This window comes from Pygoscelis adeliae, unplaced genomic scaffold, assembly GCF_000699105.1.
Source record: "Pygoscelis adeliae isolate BGI_AS28 unplaced genomic scaffold, ASM69910v1 Scaffold256, whole genome shotgun sequence".
NCBI classification, from domain to species: domain Eukaryota; kingdom Metazoa; phylum Chordata; class Aves; order Sphenisciformes; family Spheniscidae; genus Pygoscelis; species Pygoscelis adeliae.
The window spans coordinates 1,384,969-1,399,625 of record NW_008824996.1 but is presented as its reverse complement, the minus strand read 5'-3'; the positions used below and the strand labels follow the sequence as shown (position 1 = coordinate 1,399,625).

Sequence of the window (14,657 nt, the reverse complement as noted above, 5' to 3'; positions counted from 1 at the left end):
TATAAAACCGCAAGGCTTTGATATAAAATTTACTTTTCTGCATCTTAATGTGATTTACTGAGTTTCTATTACAGTTCTTAATTTTGTTAAAGGTGCATAATAAAATAAACACGGAAATCAAGTAGATTTTAAAATTCTGGAATGTCTTCCGTCTTTACCGGTGTCTACATTTTCCCTATGAAATCAGAAATATCTAGGTGAAGTATAAAAGTTGTTTTTAAAAAAAAAACAACAACAAAACAAACCCTCATATTTACTGTTAAAATTGGAGGCTCCTGTCGTGATAGAAGAAAATATTAGAATCTCTATGCAGCCTATAAGAGACTAAGGCCAGCATTCTAAATGTATGATACTTCTACTTGTAGGCTTGAATCAGAAATTGAAGAGGCACGACTCAAAGCCAAGGAAGAAATGATGCAAAGTGTCCAAATTGCGAAAGAGATGGTTCAGCAAGAACTGACCTCACAAAAAGAAGCTTATGAAAGCAAAATAAAATCACTGGAAGCAGAGGTGGTAAGTTGCCATTGCACCGTTAAATAAAACTTACCAATAAAATGAAACAGAAGCTGTAGTATGGGGCTTCTATTTGCTTGTTTGGGGTTTTTTGTTTGGGGTTTTGTTTTTTTGGTCTTGCATATTATAACAGTGTCTTAGGCAATGCGAAGCCTTATTTTTCTTTTTAAAAAAAAATCAGCCTTGCTAACACAAGAAGTTATAAAGTATAAGGTATCCCCTTCTGAATTATTTTATCTTCTTGTTCTAAAAATAAATTCAGTTGTTAATGCAACCGTGCAGTTAGTTTAAGAAATAAGAAATTTAAGATTATTAATTATTTCACAATAAGGGAAAGTTGGAAAATAGCAAGGTTATTGTTAACTCCATTTATAATGGAAATGGAAGTCCCAGACTTAGCTGAAATGAATGTATACCTCTAAGAGGTGATCACCACAGTCTAGTCCAGTTGTCAAGAATATTAAAGAAACTATTAAAGAAACACTGACCTCCAGAGGTCCTCAAAGTAGTGTATCTCTTCAGTTACTTTTCTTTCCAAGCACATAATGAGTCTGAAATTGACTTTTGATGTTTTAGAGAGATTTAAAGCCTGAAAAGCAAGTGTTTTAATAAAATGAGAAGAACCCAAAGTTACAACCTTGGTCTTCTGTGATGGTGGAGAATTTGAGAGACAGTAAAGTGTTATTTGTACTTGCTTTGTTCCTGGGAGTTATAAAACCGCAAGGCTTTGATATAAAATTTACTTTTCTGCATCTTAATGTGATTTACTGAGTTTCTATTACAGTTCTTAATTTTGTTAAAGGTGCATAATAAAATAAACACGGAAATCAAGTAGATTTTAAAATTCTGGAATGTCTTCCGTCTTTACCGGTGTCTACATTTTCCCTATGAAATCAGAAATATCTAGGTGAAGTATAAAAGTTGTTTTTAAAAAAAAAACAACAACAAAACAAACCCTCATATTTACTGTTAAAATTGGAGGCTCCTGTCGTGATAGAAGAAAATATTAGAATCTCTATGCAGCCTATAAGAGACTAAGGCCAGCATTCTAAATGTATGATACTTCTACTTGTAGGCTTGAATCAGAAATTGAAGAGGCACGACTCAAAGCCAAGGAAGAAATGATGCAAAGTGTCCAAATTGCGAAAGAGATGGTTCAGCAAGAACTGACCTCACAAAAAGAAGCTTATGAAAGCAAAATAAAATCACTGGAAGCAGAGGTGGTAAGTTGCCATTGCATCATTAAATAAAACTTACCAATAAAATGAAACAGAAGCTGTAGTATGGGGCTTCTATTTGCTTGTTTGGGGTTTTTTGTTTGGGGTTTTGTTTTTTTGGTCTTGCATATTATAACAGTGTCTTAGGCAATGCGAAGCCTTATTTTTCTTTTTAAAAAAAAATCAGCCTTGCTAACACAAGAAGTTATAAAGTATAAGGTATCCCCTTCTGAATTATTTTAGGGATTTTGGTTTGTAGAATTAGTCAGGAACTAAAATGTTAATCCAGTGTGAATTTGATGAGGGTGTAACTTGTATACGAAGAAAAATCCCTACAAAATGTAACTTATTCTATGAGACTTTAAAATTACTATAGTATTTTAGTTAATATGGCTTTTTTTTTCTTCCAAGTTTGCATGCTGCTTTGTTGTTAGTCTTTGAAATACTTCTACAATATATATAAGTCTACGTAGAAGAGTACATCATGGTAAAACAACAATAATGATGGAGTATCTTATTACTTAAATGTGCTCTAGAAGACATAATGTGATGCTTGTGAACTGGGATATAACCTTTCATTGCTGACACCGGACTAGGTAGTCCGCAAGGGCTGCATGTTTTAAATGTATTGAAGTGAAAATAAATCTTAATATCTGCCTAAGGGATGGATCAGAAATGCTGTAGGAGTGGTACACCTCCTCTCATCTGTCCTTTTTTATGTTAGAGAGAAGAATCTCGTAAGAAGCAAATCCAAGAACTGAATAACCAAAAAGCTGCAACTAAAATACAGGAGCTAGAGAAGGCAAAGCAAAATCTTGAGCTAGAACTACACTTCAATAAGAAGCGTTTAGAAATGGAGGCCTTAGCTACCAAGCAGGTAACTTGAAGGAAAAAAAAAAGCTTTTTGTGATAAACTGTTTTGTTTTGTGTGTGTTTTGTTTGTTTTTTTTTTAATAAATCTTTTAAGTGGAATGTTTCTGAAGTATTTTTCTACATGATTTTATGCAAAAGAACAGATGTTTTGTTTACACTTTGAATATGATATTGTATTAAATTTGGGGATAAACTAATGCTGACCTTATTTCTTACATAATGTGGACTGTTTTGTTCATGTACCAAACTTTAGTGACCATTGCCTGTGCCTAGAGTTATGACTCCAAGGATTAATGTAAGTAATGACTGTGTTTTTGCTGGTGTTCATATATATCTGACAGCTGCAACAAATATGACTTTTTTTTTAAAGTTGTTTCTTTTTAATTCCAGTATTTTTTTTAAGCATGTCAATATGTAAGCAAAACCAGAAAACTGTCAGAATTTGAAGATGGAGGGTTTCATATTGATATGGCAGATGTCCAATATAAATTTCATTCTGTTCTGAGACTCCATAAAATGACAGCAACAAAAAATTTTGCTTAAATACACAGAATTCAGAGTTTTGGATTTTTTTTTTTCTTCCCCCAGGCTCTAGAAGATCATACTATTCGTCATGCAAAGATACTTGAAGCTCTGGAAGCTGAGAAGCAGAAGATTGCTGAAGAAATACAAACCCTTCAGAAGAATCGTGGAAGTGGGAATAAAACTATGACTAGTACGTATGTACACAGTGTCGCAAGGGCAATGCTGACTTCTCTTTGCTTGGTGGGCTTGGATTTAGTGGATATGGATCCAGAAGCTTTTTCTCTTCCTCTAATGCTTCTCTAGCAATCCTGAACAAGAGCAGCCTTTTGGCTGCTATGATCCTTTCCATTCATAACCCGTATGTATCGGACAGTGCTAAAAGCTCTGTTTTAATCACGCTCAGGGTGGTTAGCTGGATATACATGTAGTCTGTATTTACCCCGATTTACTTAGAAGTTCTTCCCCCATCTGGTTGAACTAGTTAGGTGTTAACTCATTGGGGAAACTGGAGTAACAGAATTGATTCTGTTTAGTTTCCTATCTCAGATTAGTCTAATATATAGTGTCTGGTGTTATGCCTCTACTTCTGAAATACCCTTTACCTGACCTTTTATAAAGGGTTATCTTGGCTGGGAGGGTAATTTTTTCCCAATGTATTGGGAATTCACAGAACTGTTGTAGGCTAAATTCCATTCAAGGTTTTTGGTTGTGGTTTCTTTTTTTTGCCCCCCCCCTTTTTTTTTTTATCCTGAAGTTGTTGCATCGCATTGTTTTGATCCGCTTAATCGTTATGTGCTATACTCTTTAGTTCCACTTAACTGGAATTCTCTGAAGCTATCTGTGATGATCAAAGAGGCCAACACCATTAGTAATGAATTAGGGAAAAACACTGTTTTCTACAGGTGAGTATCTGAGTTAATTATAAGGGGGTATACATAATAATATATATTTATATTACAAAAAAAAGGGGGAGGTGTGAATTCTGGATGTGCAGTAAGCTGTTTATTTTTTTTCTTTTCACAATTTTAAATTGAACATGACAAATCACTGTTCCACACTAGCTTTAGTTAAGTGTGTAGTTTAGCCTTGTTAGTTTGAAATGTGAATTTTAAATTTGAATTTTAGATCAACACTTTAAAGGTATGTCTACAGACAATTAATTTTGGATCGAGTGTGCTTTGGAGGTGAATCTTCTGATGCCCATGTCCATCCTGCTTTGGTTCACATGTTAAAGGGGTCGTAAAGCACACTAACTGCATTCCTTTTGGGCAAAACTAAACCGGGAAATATGTGCCAGCCACAAGGAGGTGTTCAGTTCACAGGACCACGACAGAAGTCGTTCAAAGTAAAAATCTCAGAACATGCATATAGTGGATACTGAGTGCTTGGGACCCACTTTTTCACTCCACAGATCTCTTGCTATGCCATGCTACTTGCTAGTCGTAGCTGAAGAGTGTTCTAGAAGTGGACCTGTATATTGGTTGTGTTCTTAGCGCGAGCAGAGATATATTAGTGCAGAGGAAACTCTCTATCGTTTCAAAAAAATGCTACAGTAAATGCAGGTAAGCTAGGACTTTCTAGTAGGTGTAGGTATTGCTTTGTTTTTCAGATGTTGTCTTTTCATATCCTTCAACAAGAAGTCTGCCGGTAGAATTCTGTAGCATGTGTTTGGTCCTGAGTTTCTTGAGAGCCAGGAATTTGTATGCTAGTATCTACTTCTGTCTCTGAACGCAGGGGTTCCTTTTTTCCGTTACATAAAAATAATTTTAAAGGCTCCACTACTGTATGTTTTGTGACATACATGATGTCTCAAGTAATTTCTGTGTTTGTAATCAAATTTGTATTCTCTGTTATAATCCTATCTACAAGTACCTTGTTTATTTTTGCAATATGAATAATGTGTTTTGTCTTTATTGTTCTTTTTTTTTTAACTTTCTCAAATTCTTAGGCACGACAAAATTGATGATAAAACAGGAACAGTGTCTTCTGTTCCGGTGCAAGTTCGTAACATCAAACTGGGAATAGCAACTTTCTGGAGCCTGGAGAAATTTGAATGCAAACTAGCAGCGATGAAAGAACTCTATGAGGTCAGTAACAACTGAAGAAAACCCACTAATAATCAGTAATATGTTGTTAAAGATAAGATTTTTTGATAATCATACAGGAGGAAAATCTTGGGATTATTTTGTTTATGTGATCTTAAACACCAAGACACATGATTCTTTAATAAACACGTGTACACACATTTGTCCATCACACAGAAAGAGGACAGTAGAAATCAATTATTTCATTCAGGTCATTTTGTGTACCAAGTGTGAAGTAGTAAAACAAGGGCTGCTTTGTGGTTCCTCTGGCTGTTTAATTGTTTATCTGTGCTAGAGGAAAACTTGACTTTTTAAAGGTATCACTTGAATTTTCATTATTACATTCTATCTGTTTTTCTTTGGTTCTGGTCAGTTAATGTGCTACTGATTGCTTTTGTCTGTATGTGCTTTAGGTTCTTCAATGGGAGGTTTTTAAAGGCATTTTTCATCATTTCTTGTTTAATAAAATGACAATTAAGGTACACATTAATCCCTTTTTCTAATTCCATTGCTTTTAATCAGACAAACTGGGTATTTTTGTACTGCACCTCTCTAAATGTGCAGTACTGTGTTTTGGAGCATATCATACTATCTTTTGTATGGAAGAGGAGGATGTAAAATAGAAGAAACAGAGAAGTGGGAACAGTGCCTACATTTGATTCTGTATCCACAAAAAACTATAACCATCAGCTAAAATCTCTGTAATTACACAAAGGTAGACAGTGGCTCCAAATTATTGAATACAGATAAGATTACAGTATCACCTCTTATTTACTGGGAGAACGGTATTTTTTTTATCTCCTAAAGAGAGAAGTGTCATAAGAAGTAAGTTTATCTTTATTGGCTCCACGTGAACAGACGGTGTTTTCATTGCACTCCATTGCATTTTTTTTCTCTGTTTTAGAGCTTGAAGACTCGAGAGCCCTAAGAACTACGTAACAAAAAAACCCCCAAAAGACTATCAGATCTGGTGGCCCTTAAAAGTACTTTCCTTTTTTTAGTGGCGATAGAGTATTCTGGGATTTTCCAATCTCCAGGGCCGATCATAGCATTTTGTTTGCTTTTTGGTTTCTGCCGTATGAATTGCAAGTTGCTTTAGACGGCAGTGAAATAATAAAGGGTAAAAGAAGGAAAGTTCTTGGAGATGAGCAAGAGCTGGTTAACGTGAAGGAAGGATCCAAAGCAATCCAGTAGAATCGTAATGATCTTGTATTTTATGCTATACTAGTTTGGGGGTTTTTCTGATTAATACACAAAAGAAAAAAATATATTTAAGACCAGGTTTTAGATTACGAGAACAGCTTGTCTAAATTTGTTCTGTGCTTGAATTTGTGATTCTCCTGATCATATAAACTCTTTTCATTCCAATATCTGTGTTATGTTTAGCCTGGAGCAGTATTGAAAAATGAGTAGAAATTGCTTCAAATAACATATAAATAAGTATTTGGATGCTTGCTATTTCCGAATGCAAATCACGTTCTGGCATAAATAGCATACTTGAAGTTTGCAGAGGATGAAATCTCAATTCTTGGAGCACTGAAGGTGCTGGTAGGAAAAAATATGAGGGCTTTCTACATTTTGGAATGCTCCTTTTTTCTACCTTAGAAAATAATTGCATTTCATTTAAAAAATTATTTTTTATTTGAAAGAATAACTTCTTCATATATGAGTATATATCTGACATAAAAATCTTTCAATATTTTGTCCAAAAAGGAAAAAAGCCATCAAAGAAAAGCCAGAAAAAAATTGAGGAAACACTCCTTTATGATATAACTCTGTAATACGCAAGTATTTCCAGTGACAGAAGAATATTACCATATTTACTACTAAAAACTGTTTGGATCTTGGCAATATCAGAGACTGGATTCTGTTTCCTGTGGAAAACTATTGCTAAAACTGTTACACAAATCCAGATGTAAAAATAAATAAAAACTGTAAATTATACGCCCAGATTTTTAATAAATCTGGCATGTGGAGAGAGCTGTGAAAAAGTTTAGTACTTGGCGTTCCTGTGTGTCAGACGCTGGGTAGCTAGGCGCCTTCACTAAATGTTTGGCTTGTTTTAGTTTGTTTTCAAACACTTACACCTCAAGCTGGCTGGCAGTCAGTTATCTTCTAGATTATACATATCCTAACAAAAGAAAAAACATTAAAACGTCTGTTTTACTGTTAGTAGAACATGTCTTCATCTATATGTTGTATGCTTTATTATCACTCTATTTCTGTTTAACCCTCCTCCTCCCCTGTGTTTTCTTTATTTTGTCAGAGTAATGATAGCAATAAAGCTGCTGATGTATTTTATGACCCTGCTGATGAGTGGGAACCTGACCTTTCAGATGCCTCAGTTTCCTCTCTTTCCAGAAGAAGGTGATGCTGATTTCTAGTTCCTTCATCTACACTTGAAGCAAAAAATAATTTGTCTCATTATCTAAACATGCTTCTGTGCCACTAACGCAGTCTTATTTATTAATTCTTCTTTCACCTTACTATAATGTCAAACTTTGAAATTAAATGAAAAGTTATGTATACATTTGCTTTCACTTTGGTTTAGGTTTTGTGTTCCGTGAATTGAAATGTTTGTTTTTGTTTGCCTGATATCTGTCAATGTTCATTGAACGTTACGGGGAGAGAGATTCTTTTCTTTTAAAGTTTTTTCATGTTTTCGCTCTCATCCTTTCCTAGAAGTAGAAGTTTCATGAAGAACAAGAGAATCTCTGGATGTTTGTCTGAGATAAAATTGCAACCAATTCAGAATATACAGACTTCCTATATATCAGGTACTTACTATACGGCAGAACACCTTTCATTTCATACTGAGAATTTGAAACTACTACATGTATAAAACATATGCGCTTCTAATAGTCGTTAAAAAAAAAAAAGTGTGGGTTGGAAAACAAAATGAAAAACGTCCTGTTTATAATATCTTCAAGTTTATGATGTCAAGCTGTTAACAGTAGGGGGTTTTTGTATTTTTGATAATGCTTTCTTAGGACAAAAACTTCCTGACTAGCTCTTATGACCCTTATTTAAGGAATTTATCTAAAACATTACTCCACTTAACTATGCGGGTTAACTGGAGAACGATAGTTCATGTAACAAATTGCCTGAAGCTGAATCCTGGTATAATAATTTGGAGACTTTGTTTGAGTTGTTGCTATTCATTCAACTACCAAGGTTCCCCCAAGCTTTTTGTAAGGTTTTATAAACTTTTTTCTGAAATACTAGCTGCTTCAGTCTTCCAAATATTCTTATGCATTTAGTTATTTTAGATTGGCTGGATTTTGTTATTTTCTGTCTCTGTAGGTTCGATTGTTGAAAAAGATGGATTCATGTTAAAGAATTTCACTATGGAATTTGTCTTTGTACTAACTGAATCTAGAAACTATGTAGAACGTTGTATACACGTTTTTTCTGACCTCCTATCTTGAGTAGTTGAACGTTCTGAAGAAGCAATATAAAATAGTCATTAAAGACATGCTGACTGCTCACACATATGCAAGACACTCTTAATAGATGTTTTGCTTTTACATCATACAGGTTCACAGAATAAGTCCAGCATATGCCCAAGCTTTTCTGAATCGTTTCTTCCTGGAATTTGCAAAGAATCTATAAGTTCAGCTTTAGATTTACTGGAACAGACCCATGGAGGAGCAAAGAGCATAGCACATAGTCTCCTAACTAATTTGTTTATCATTTTCTCTGGAGTTTCTGCCATTTCAAAAGCCTATGAACAGCAAGATGAAGAATGTCAAGAGAACTGTAAGTCTCATTTTCATAACAGTTTAAAGTAAACGTTACTAATGACTTGTCTTTCAGATGCACAAGCATTCTTATGTTTGCCTATCAGAAGAATTAACATTCCTACTTTCATTTGAAAGGAGACCTTCTGATAGATCTCTTTCTCTTGCAGTTTTCTCTCTTGATCATGCTGCTCAGTCCTACAGCATCAGAATTATCTCCGCTTTTGACCAGCTTGTGGTTCTAACCAAGCTCTGGCTTAACAATGTCCAAAAGTGCCCTGGATCTATAAAAGTTGATGAAGAAATAAAACAGGAAGTAAAGAACTTGGGAGGTTATTTACAGTTACTATTGCAGGTAAAGTATATTAAAGAATTCATCTGTGTGTAAGAAGTTCTGTGCATTAATGCAATATTTACTACAGACTTGTTAAAAACACTTAAATGTCCAACATATGCAATGACAAATGGACACACCTAAGGAAGATGAACAGCAAAGGGGGCATTTTTGCTGGCTAAACTGGCACTTCCGTATGCTAGTTCAGAGTAATGCAGACCTTTCTGTGCCCAGGCCCTGACGATAGCATTGGTTCTTAAACAGAAAAGGCGAAAATAAAACATGCAGTGACAAGAGCAAATGCTAGTTTAGGCTGTGAAGTGCTACTGCTTATAAACTTACAAACCAGCAGCTGGTAAATACTACTCTTGTTCATGCTACACCCTTGTGAAGAGTAATTTTTTTTTTTTAACTGTGTAAGTACAATGATACCATTCTTCTCTGTGATTGCAAGGCACGGTCTTTTAGCTGTGGTAGATAAGCCACTGGAAGTAGGAAGGTGTAAAGCTTGAAAATGCCTCAAGCTATTGTGTGCTACAAACTCTTGCATTATAGAAAGCGTGTGCTCTTTGACCAGAGATGCTTGCTAGCTTCAGTGAATGACATGCCTTTATTTCTCAGGGATGTTCTTCAGATATATCCTCGATGGTAACAGAAGCACGGAGCAAAGTAAACCAAACGGTAAAACAAACAATGAAATACATAGGACACTTGGCAGTAGTCACAAGAGCTGATATTTCCTTTTCTGAAGAGAACAATATTCCTGCAACTAGTCTACAGGTGAAAAAATGTTTGTCAGAAATAGTGATTAGAAATAGTAATTTTAATGTTGACATCACATTTATTTTCATTAACTGTGCTCAGAAGCAAATTGTTACATGTAACAACTTGATTAACTGAATTAAGTACGTTCAGAGTTAATCTAATCATTTTTATGGTGAAAATGGATATGTGTTAATACCCTTGAAATTGTTTGGGTTTGTTTTTTTCCTTAAAAAAACCACACTTTTCTGTGGTTTTTGTATAACTTCCACTTAGAGAAATACTGTGCTCTTAGGATTGTATCTGCACTGAGATTGTACAAGTCTACCTATTTCACTGAAATTCAATATTTATTTCAGTAATCTGTGATTAAGTACCACGCAGAATTTTCAGAAATCTGAAGAAAGTTAGGAAAAGGAGGTTAAAGTGCTGAGCTCCTGTGGTCCAAGAATGACATGTGACTGAATAAACCAGCATGGAACAATTTGCTCAAAACAAAATTATGTTTCTAGCCCACTACGGAAAATCTGTTTTAACTCAAGGCCATATCAATTTCTTTAATCATTATGTTCTGAACCTTTTTTTTGAAAGGACTTTGTACTTGCCATTTATGATGGAATAGGCTCAGGGCTGGAGTTTCTCATTGATACTGTACAGGAAAAAGCAAGAATGGTGCAGAAAGAACTCGTGAAACAATATCCACAAAATGAGGTGAGATGGAAGTAAGATTAAAAACTACTACTATGTCTTAAAGGCACTTCATCATGTCCTTTTATTTTTCAGCAATTCTGACTAGAAAGTTTATAGTAGGAATACAGTTATGACTAGTAACGCAGGTTTGAGACGGATGGTAAGTGGGAATATTGACTACAATCTTGCAGTATTTTTTAGTGTTTAGCCTTTCACCCATATGTAGACTGAACATTTAAGTGTATTTTATTTAGAATGATTTCTCCATGCATTGGAGGGCATTTTGTGTAAAACTTCAGTGTAACCATGAAAGAGAGGGAGAATATGAAAACTGGCGCAAAGGAGCCAGTGGACCTTTTATTCTGTATACTACTGTTAAGTTTGTTTGGTAAAAAGATTGCATATTTAATATGTTACACTTTACGATCCTGAAAGTTAATTGCTAGTTTATACTGATAATACTAATCACCTCTGCTGTTACTACACTCGCTGTTATTGTCAGGAAGATTATTAGAAAGTTTGAAGACTTCATTTTGTCATGTATTGTTCTTACAGTCCTAGTCCCAAACAGCATGCTATCTAAATATTAAAATAGTTCAGTGTTATCTTTTAAGAGCTAGTCTTCTCACGTGCTTAATGCTTGGGGTATGCTGAAGCACTCTGATGAATTGGGCACTTTAGAGGGAAATTGTTTGACTAAAGTAGCTATTTAATAGCACAGAAGTCAGAAATGTCCTGCTTGATTTCGTGTCATTCACAGAAGTCGCAGCTGACCTTCAAATACCTTCCAGGCTGATATGCAGCAATGGTATTTTAATTTGAGCAACTTCTTTATTACACTTTATAGGAAATTATTTATATTGTATTAATGAGTTGTTCCTGTCACCTTCCAGATTTATCGTGATATGAAAAGGAATTACATCAATGGGAAGCTTTTATCTCTCATCATAATAAGACCTCAATTTAATTACTCTTGTAATTTTAAGATGAGATATTCCTACTACCTCATAATAAACAGATGTGTGTGTACTTTTTTCCCCCTCTCACACATAGCAGTTTAGCAGTTATATTTTATCAAATTGAACAGGTTTGGGGGTTGGGTTTTTTTTTCAGTATGCTGAAGCCAGAGTTGTTCTGGGGAGGAATTGCTCTTTCATGAAACAAACATACTATTATTGGTGTGTCTAGTGTATTCTGACACTTAAAGCAGAACGGACCTCATTACATGCTGAATTCAGTAGTGGGTTGTTTGGGTTTTTTTGCCTGGAAGGGCTTTTTTTAAGCTACAGCCTGTTACTCTGTGCTTTTACTTTGCTTAGGTGACAAACCGTGAGGAAGATGATACTATAGGGAGTTATGCAAAGTAGAGAATAAAGTATAAGGAATAAGCACCACAGTTAAAAATATTTCTCTGACGCTATGAAAATTCCAGTAGGCAAGCTAGAGTACCCCTTAGAAATATGCGACTTTCTTAGTGGGTGAGATATTTTAACAGAAAGCCTGGCTGAATTCCAAGGAAATACTTTGGAAGGATTGAAATGTTCTTCAGCAAGGTACTAGATGTACATAGTGTACATGCGTCCTTTCAGCGTTGGGATATATAGGCTTGACCTGCCACTTTTCCCCTGAATAAATATGTTTTGTATAAGACAGCATGCAAGGCCAAAGGTGACCGTTTACCTGTGTCTGAGCAATCCTGTCTTCTGCCTCATGTGTTTTTATGTTTGTTCTTTTTCTTCAAAGTTGAGAAATTTGCAGAACTGTGGTCCATAAGAAAATCTCCTTAATGAGTTGGGATATATAAAATACTTTATTTCTGAACAATTTGTTACTACTCAAAAATCTGTACTACATGACCTGGGATAAAAGGTTCAAATCAGTTGGAGAGGAGTGATAAATTGCTTGTCTCAAGGAAAGGAAAAATTTCTTCCTACTCTGGTTTTCACTGTTGTCATTCTTAATCCTACAGATAATAGTGAAACTGTCCAAAACCTTTTATGTTCCTATCTGCTTGCTTAACTCCCAAAGGCTTAATGTTTCCAGCAAAAGGAATTGAACAGTCTGCTTTCCAGATAATGCTGTTCACTTGCAGCAGATTCCTACGTATCTGCAGGATTCCTGTATATGCTTGTTGCTGGTGGAACTAATGCAAAGTCAGTGAGAGAACACCAGGGTATTAACTAAGAGATTACCCCTGCCACTTAGAATGGCAGCGATACAAAAATTACAGGACAACCTTTCTTTAGCGAATACTTAGATGTGCTCATTCGATCCTCTCGTATTAAGGGGTTATTTAAAACCTTGCAGATATAGTTAACGTTTTCTACCAGTTTACGTTTTATTTGAAAAGTTGCATGTTATGTTGCAGAAAACTTTACTTCTGCTTTTGAGTATTTTTCTCATTAGTATGCCAGTGTTCATTGTTATCCTTCTAAAATATTAATGTACTTTTTACTTTGTCTTGAATCAAGTGTACAATATAATTAAAAGTTTCTTTGTAGATTCAGAATCGAATAAAGGATAATGTTGTGGCATTAGCCAGATTCCTTGAAAATAACATCTCTTATTGCAGAAAGGTAAGAGAAATGTTTCACAAAATGTGTGCTTTGAGTCTGGGGTTTAAATTTAAAGGATGCATTTAACGAAGAAGAGGAACTGAAACTACCTTCTGTATATTGACAATTGCGTGGTGACACTTCCTGTCTCGGTGACATTCGTCTGATTGGAACACTAACTTTTTTCTGGCTACTGCATTTCCACTAAAAACGATTTGATTTTAGTTTTACTTAGAATATTTCTGGAGGCACTTGTATCTTATCTGCCTTCTTTTTGTGCTCATCATGAACAGCCTAACCACCTGATTTGTTTTCTTTTAAGTGAAAGCCTCAAGTTCAGTAATGCTAGTGTAATTGTGTTATAACTACTGCAATAGTTTATGGCCATAGTTATTGGTATTTTGAATTAAAAGCCAGGATAGATGATTTAATCTATCTTCTAAGAGCCAAACCTTTTCTGGATTTTACAGTTCTATTTGCCTTTTTTTTTTTTTTTTCCTGTCAACAATCTGCACTTCTTTTTGGAGCTATCTTACGTTCTGTGACTTGGCATCGCTTTCCTTTTGTGTTTCAGCATTGGCCTGTTTTATGTGACTGAATCCATAATAGGCATGTTTAATAGTTAACATACTGTCATGTATTTGATTCTCTTTCAATTGCTCTTTATTAATACAGAAAGAAATAGAATCTCAATTACCAGAAGAAGAATCTCTATATCGGGAAATAAAGAAAAGCACTAACATTGCTGCAAAATATTTGGAATTGGAGCAGTGCCTAGCTGAAGTCTGTCAGATTGTTTCTTCTACATTACAAGGTATTTAGCTGGGTTATTACCTGTCTTGATAGTAACCTGTGGACTACAGGAGACCTGTGAAGCAAGAGGGAGGGAGGCTACTTGGTCTCTCTTTGCAAAATGCTGCATTTGATTCTTCTTGCTTCTGTTTTTCATAGGGTCGTACAGAAACACAAGCCCTCTCAGGAGTTTTGCAGAAAATATTTGTGTCATAGCTGGATATTTTAACAACTATTTCAGTTTATTTGCCTTGTCTTCTACTTCTGCAAACAATCCTATCCAGAAAATACCCATGCCTTTTATGAACTTGGATGAATTGGACTCTCTGGTTGATTCCCTTATTATGAATTTTGAACTTGAACAAGGACAGCCATCACTGAAGTCTCAAACTCTTTGTAATGAAACTACTGAGACTCGGGGAGGACAGGCTGAAACAGATGAAGTTGAATCTGCTTGGAAACAGAAGGGGATTCCAAAACACACCCATAAACTCCAGTCTTCACCTCCATTTCCTGCAGAGCTTTCACCTGGTAGGATACAGTGGGTATAAAATGCTATTATTAAAAAATTC

General features: G+C 35.1%; 1 protein-coding gene across 1 annotated transcript in view; it reads left to right on the top strand.

Moving 5' to 3' along the window:
* Window positions 1-14,636, top strand: part of KIF14 (kinesin family member 14) — a 28,139-nt gene extending 13,503 nt beyond the window's left edge. Inside the window, exons 16-29 of the mRNA XM_009326167.1 lie at window positions 366-513; window positions 2,455-2,607; window positions 3,192-3,318; window positions 3,937-4,030; window positions 5,077-5,215; window positions 7,479-7,579; window positions 7,895-7,989; window positions 8,750-8,971; window positions 9,123-9,307; window positions 9,908-10,066; window positions 10,640-10,759; window positions 13,240-13,314; window positions 13,969-14,107; window positions 14,245-14,636. Of these exons, the coding sequence (XP_009324442.1) occupies window positions 366-513; window positions 2,455-2,607; window positions 3,192-3,318; window positions 3,937-4,030; window positions 5,077-5,215; window positions 7,479-7,579; window positions 7,895-7,989; window positions 8,750-8,971; window positions 9,123-9,307; window positions 9,908-10,066; window positions 10,640-10,759; window positions 13,240-13,314; window positions 13,969-14,107; window positions 14,245-14,636 (2,149 nt within the window). The remainder of the gene's footprint in view (window positions 1-365; window positions 514-2,454; window positions 2,608-3,191; window positions 3,319-3,936; window positions 4,031-5,076; window positions 5,216-7,478; window positions 7,580-7,894; window positions 7,990-8,749; window positions 8,972-9,122; window positions 9,308-9,907; window positions 10,067-10,639; window positions 10,760-13,239; window positions 13,315-13,968; window positions 14,108-14,244) is intronic.
* The last annotated feature ends 21 nt before the right edge of the window (window positions 14,637-14,657 follow it).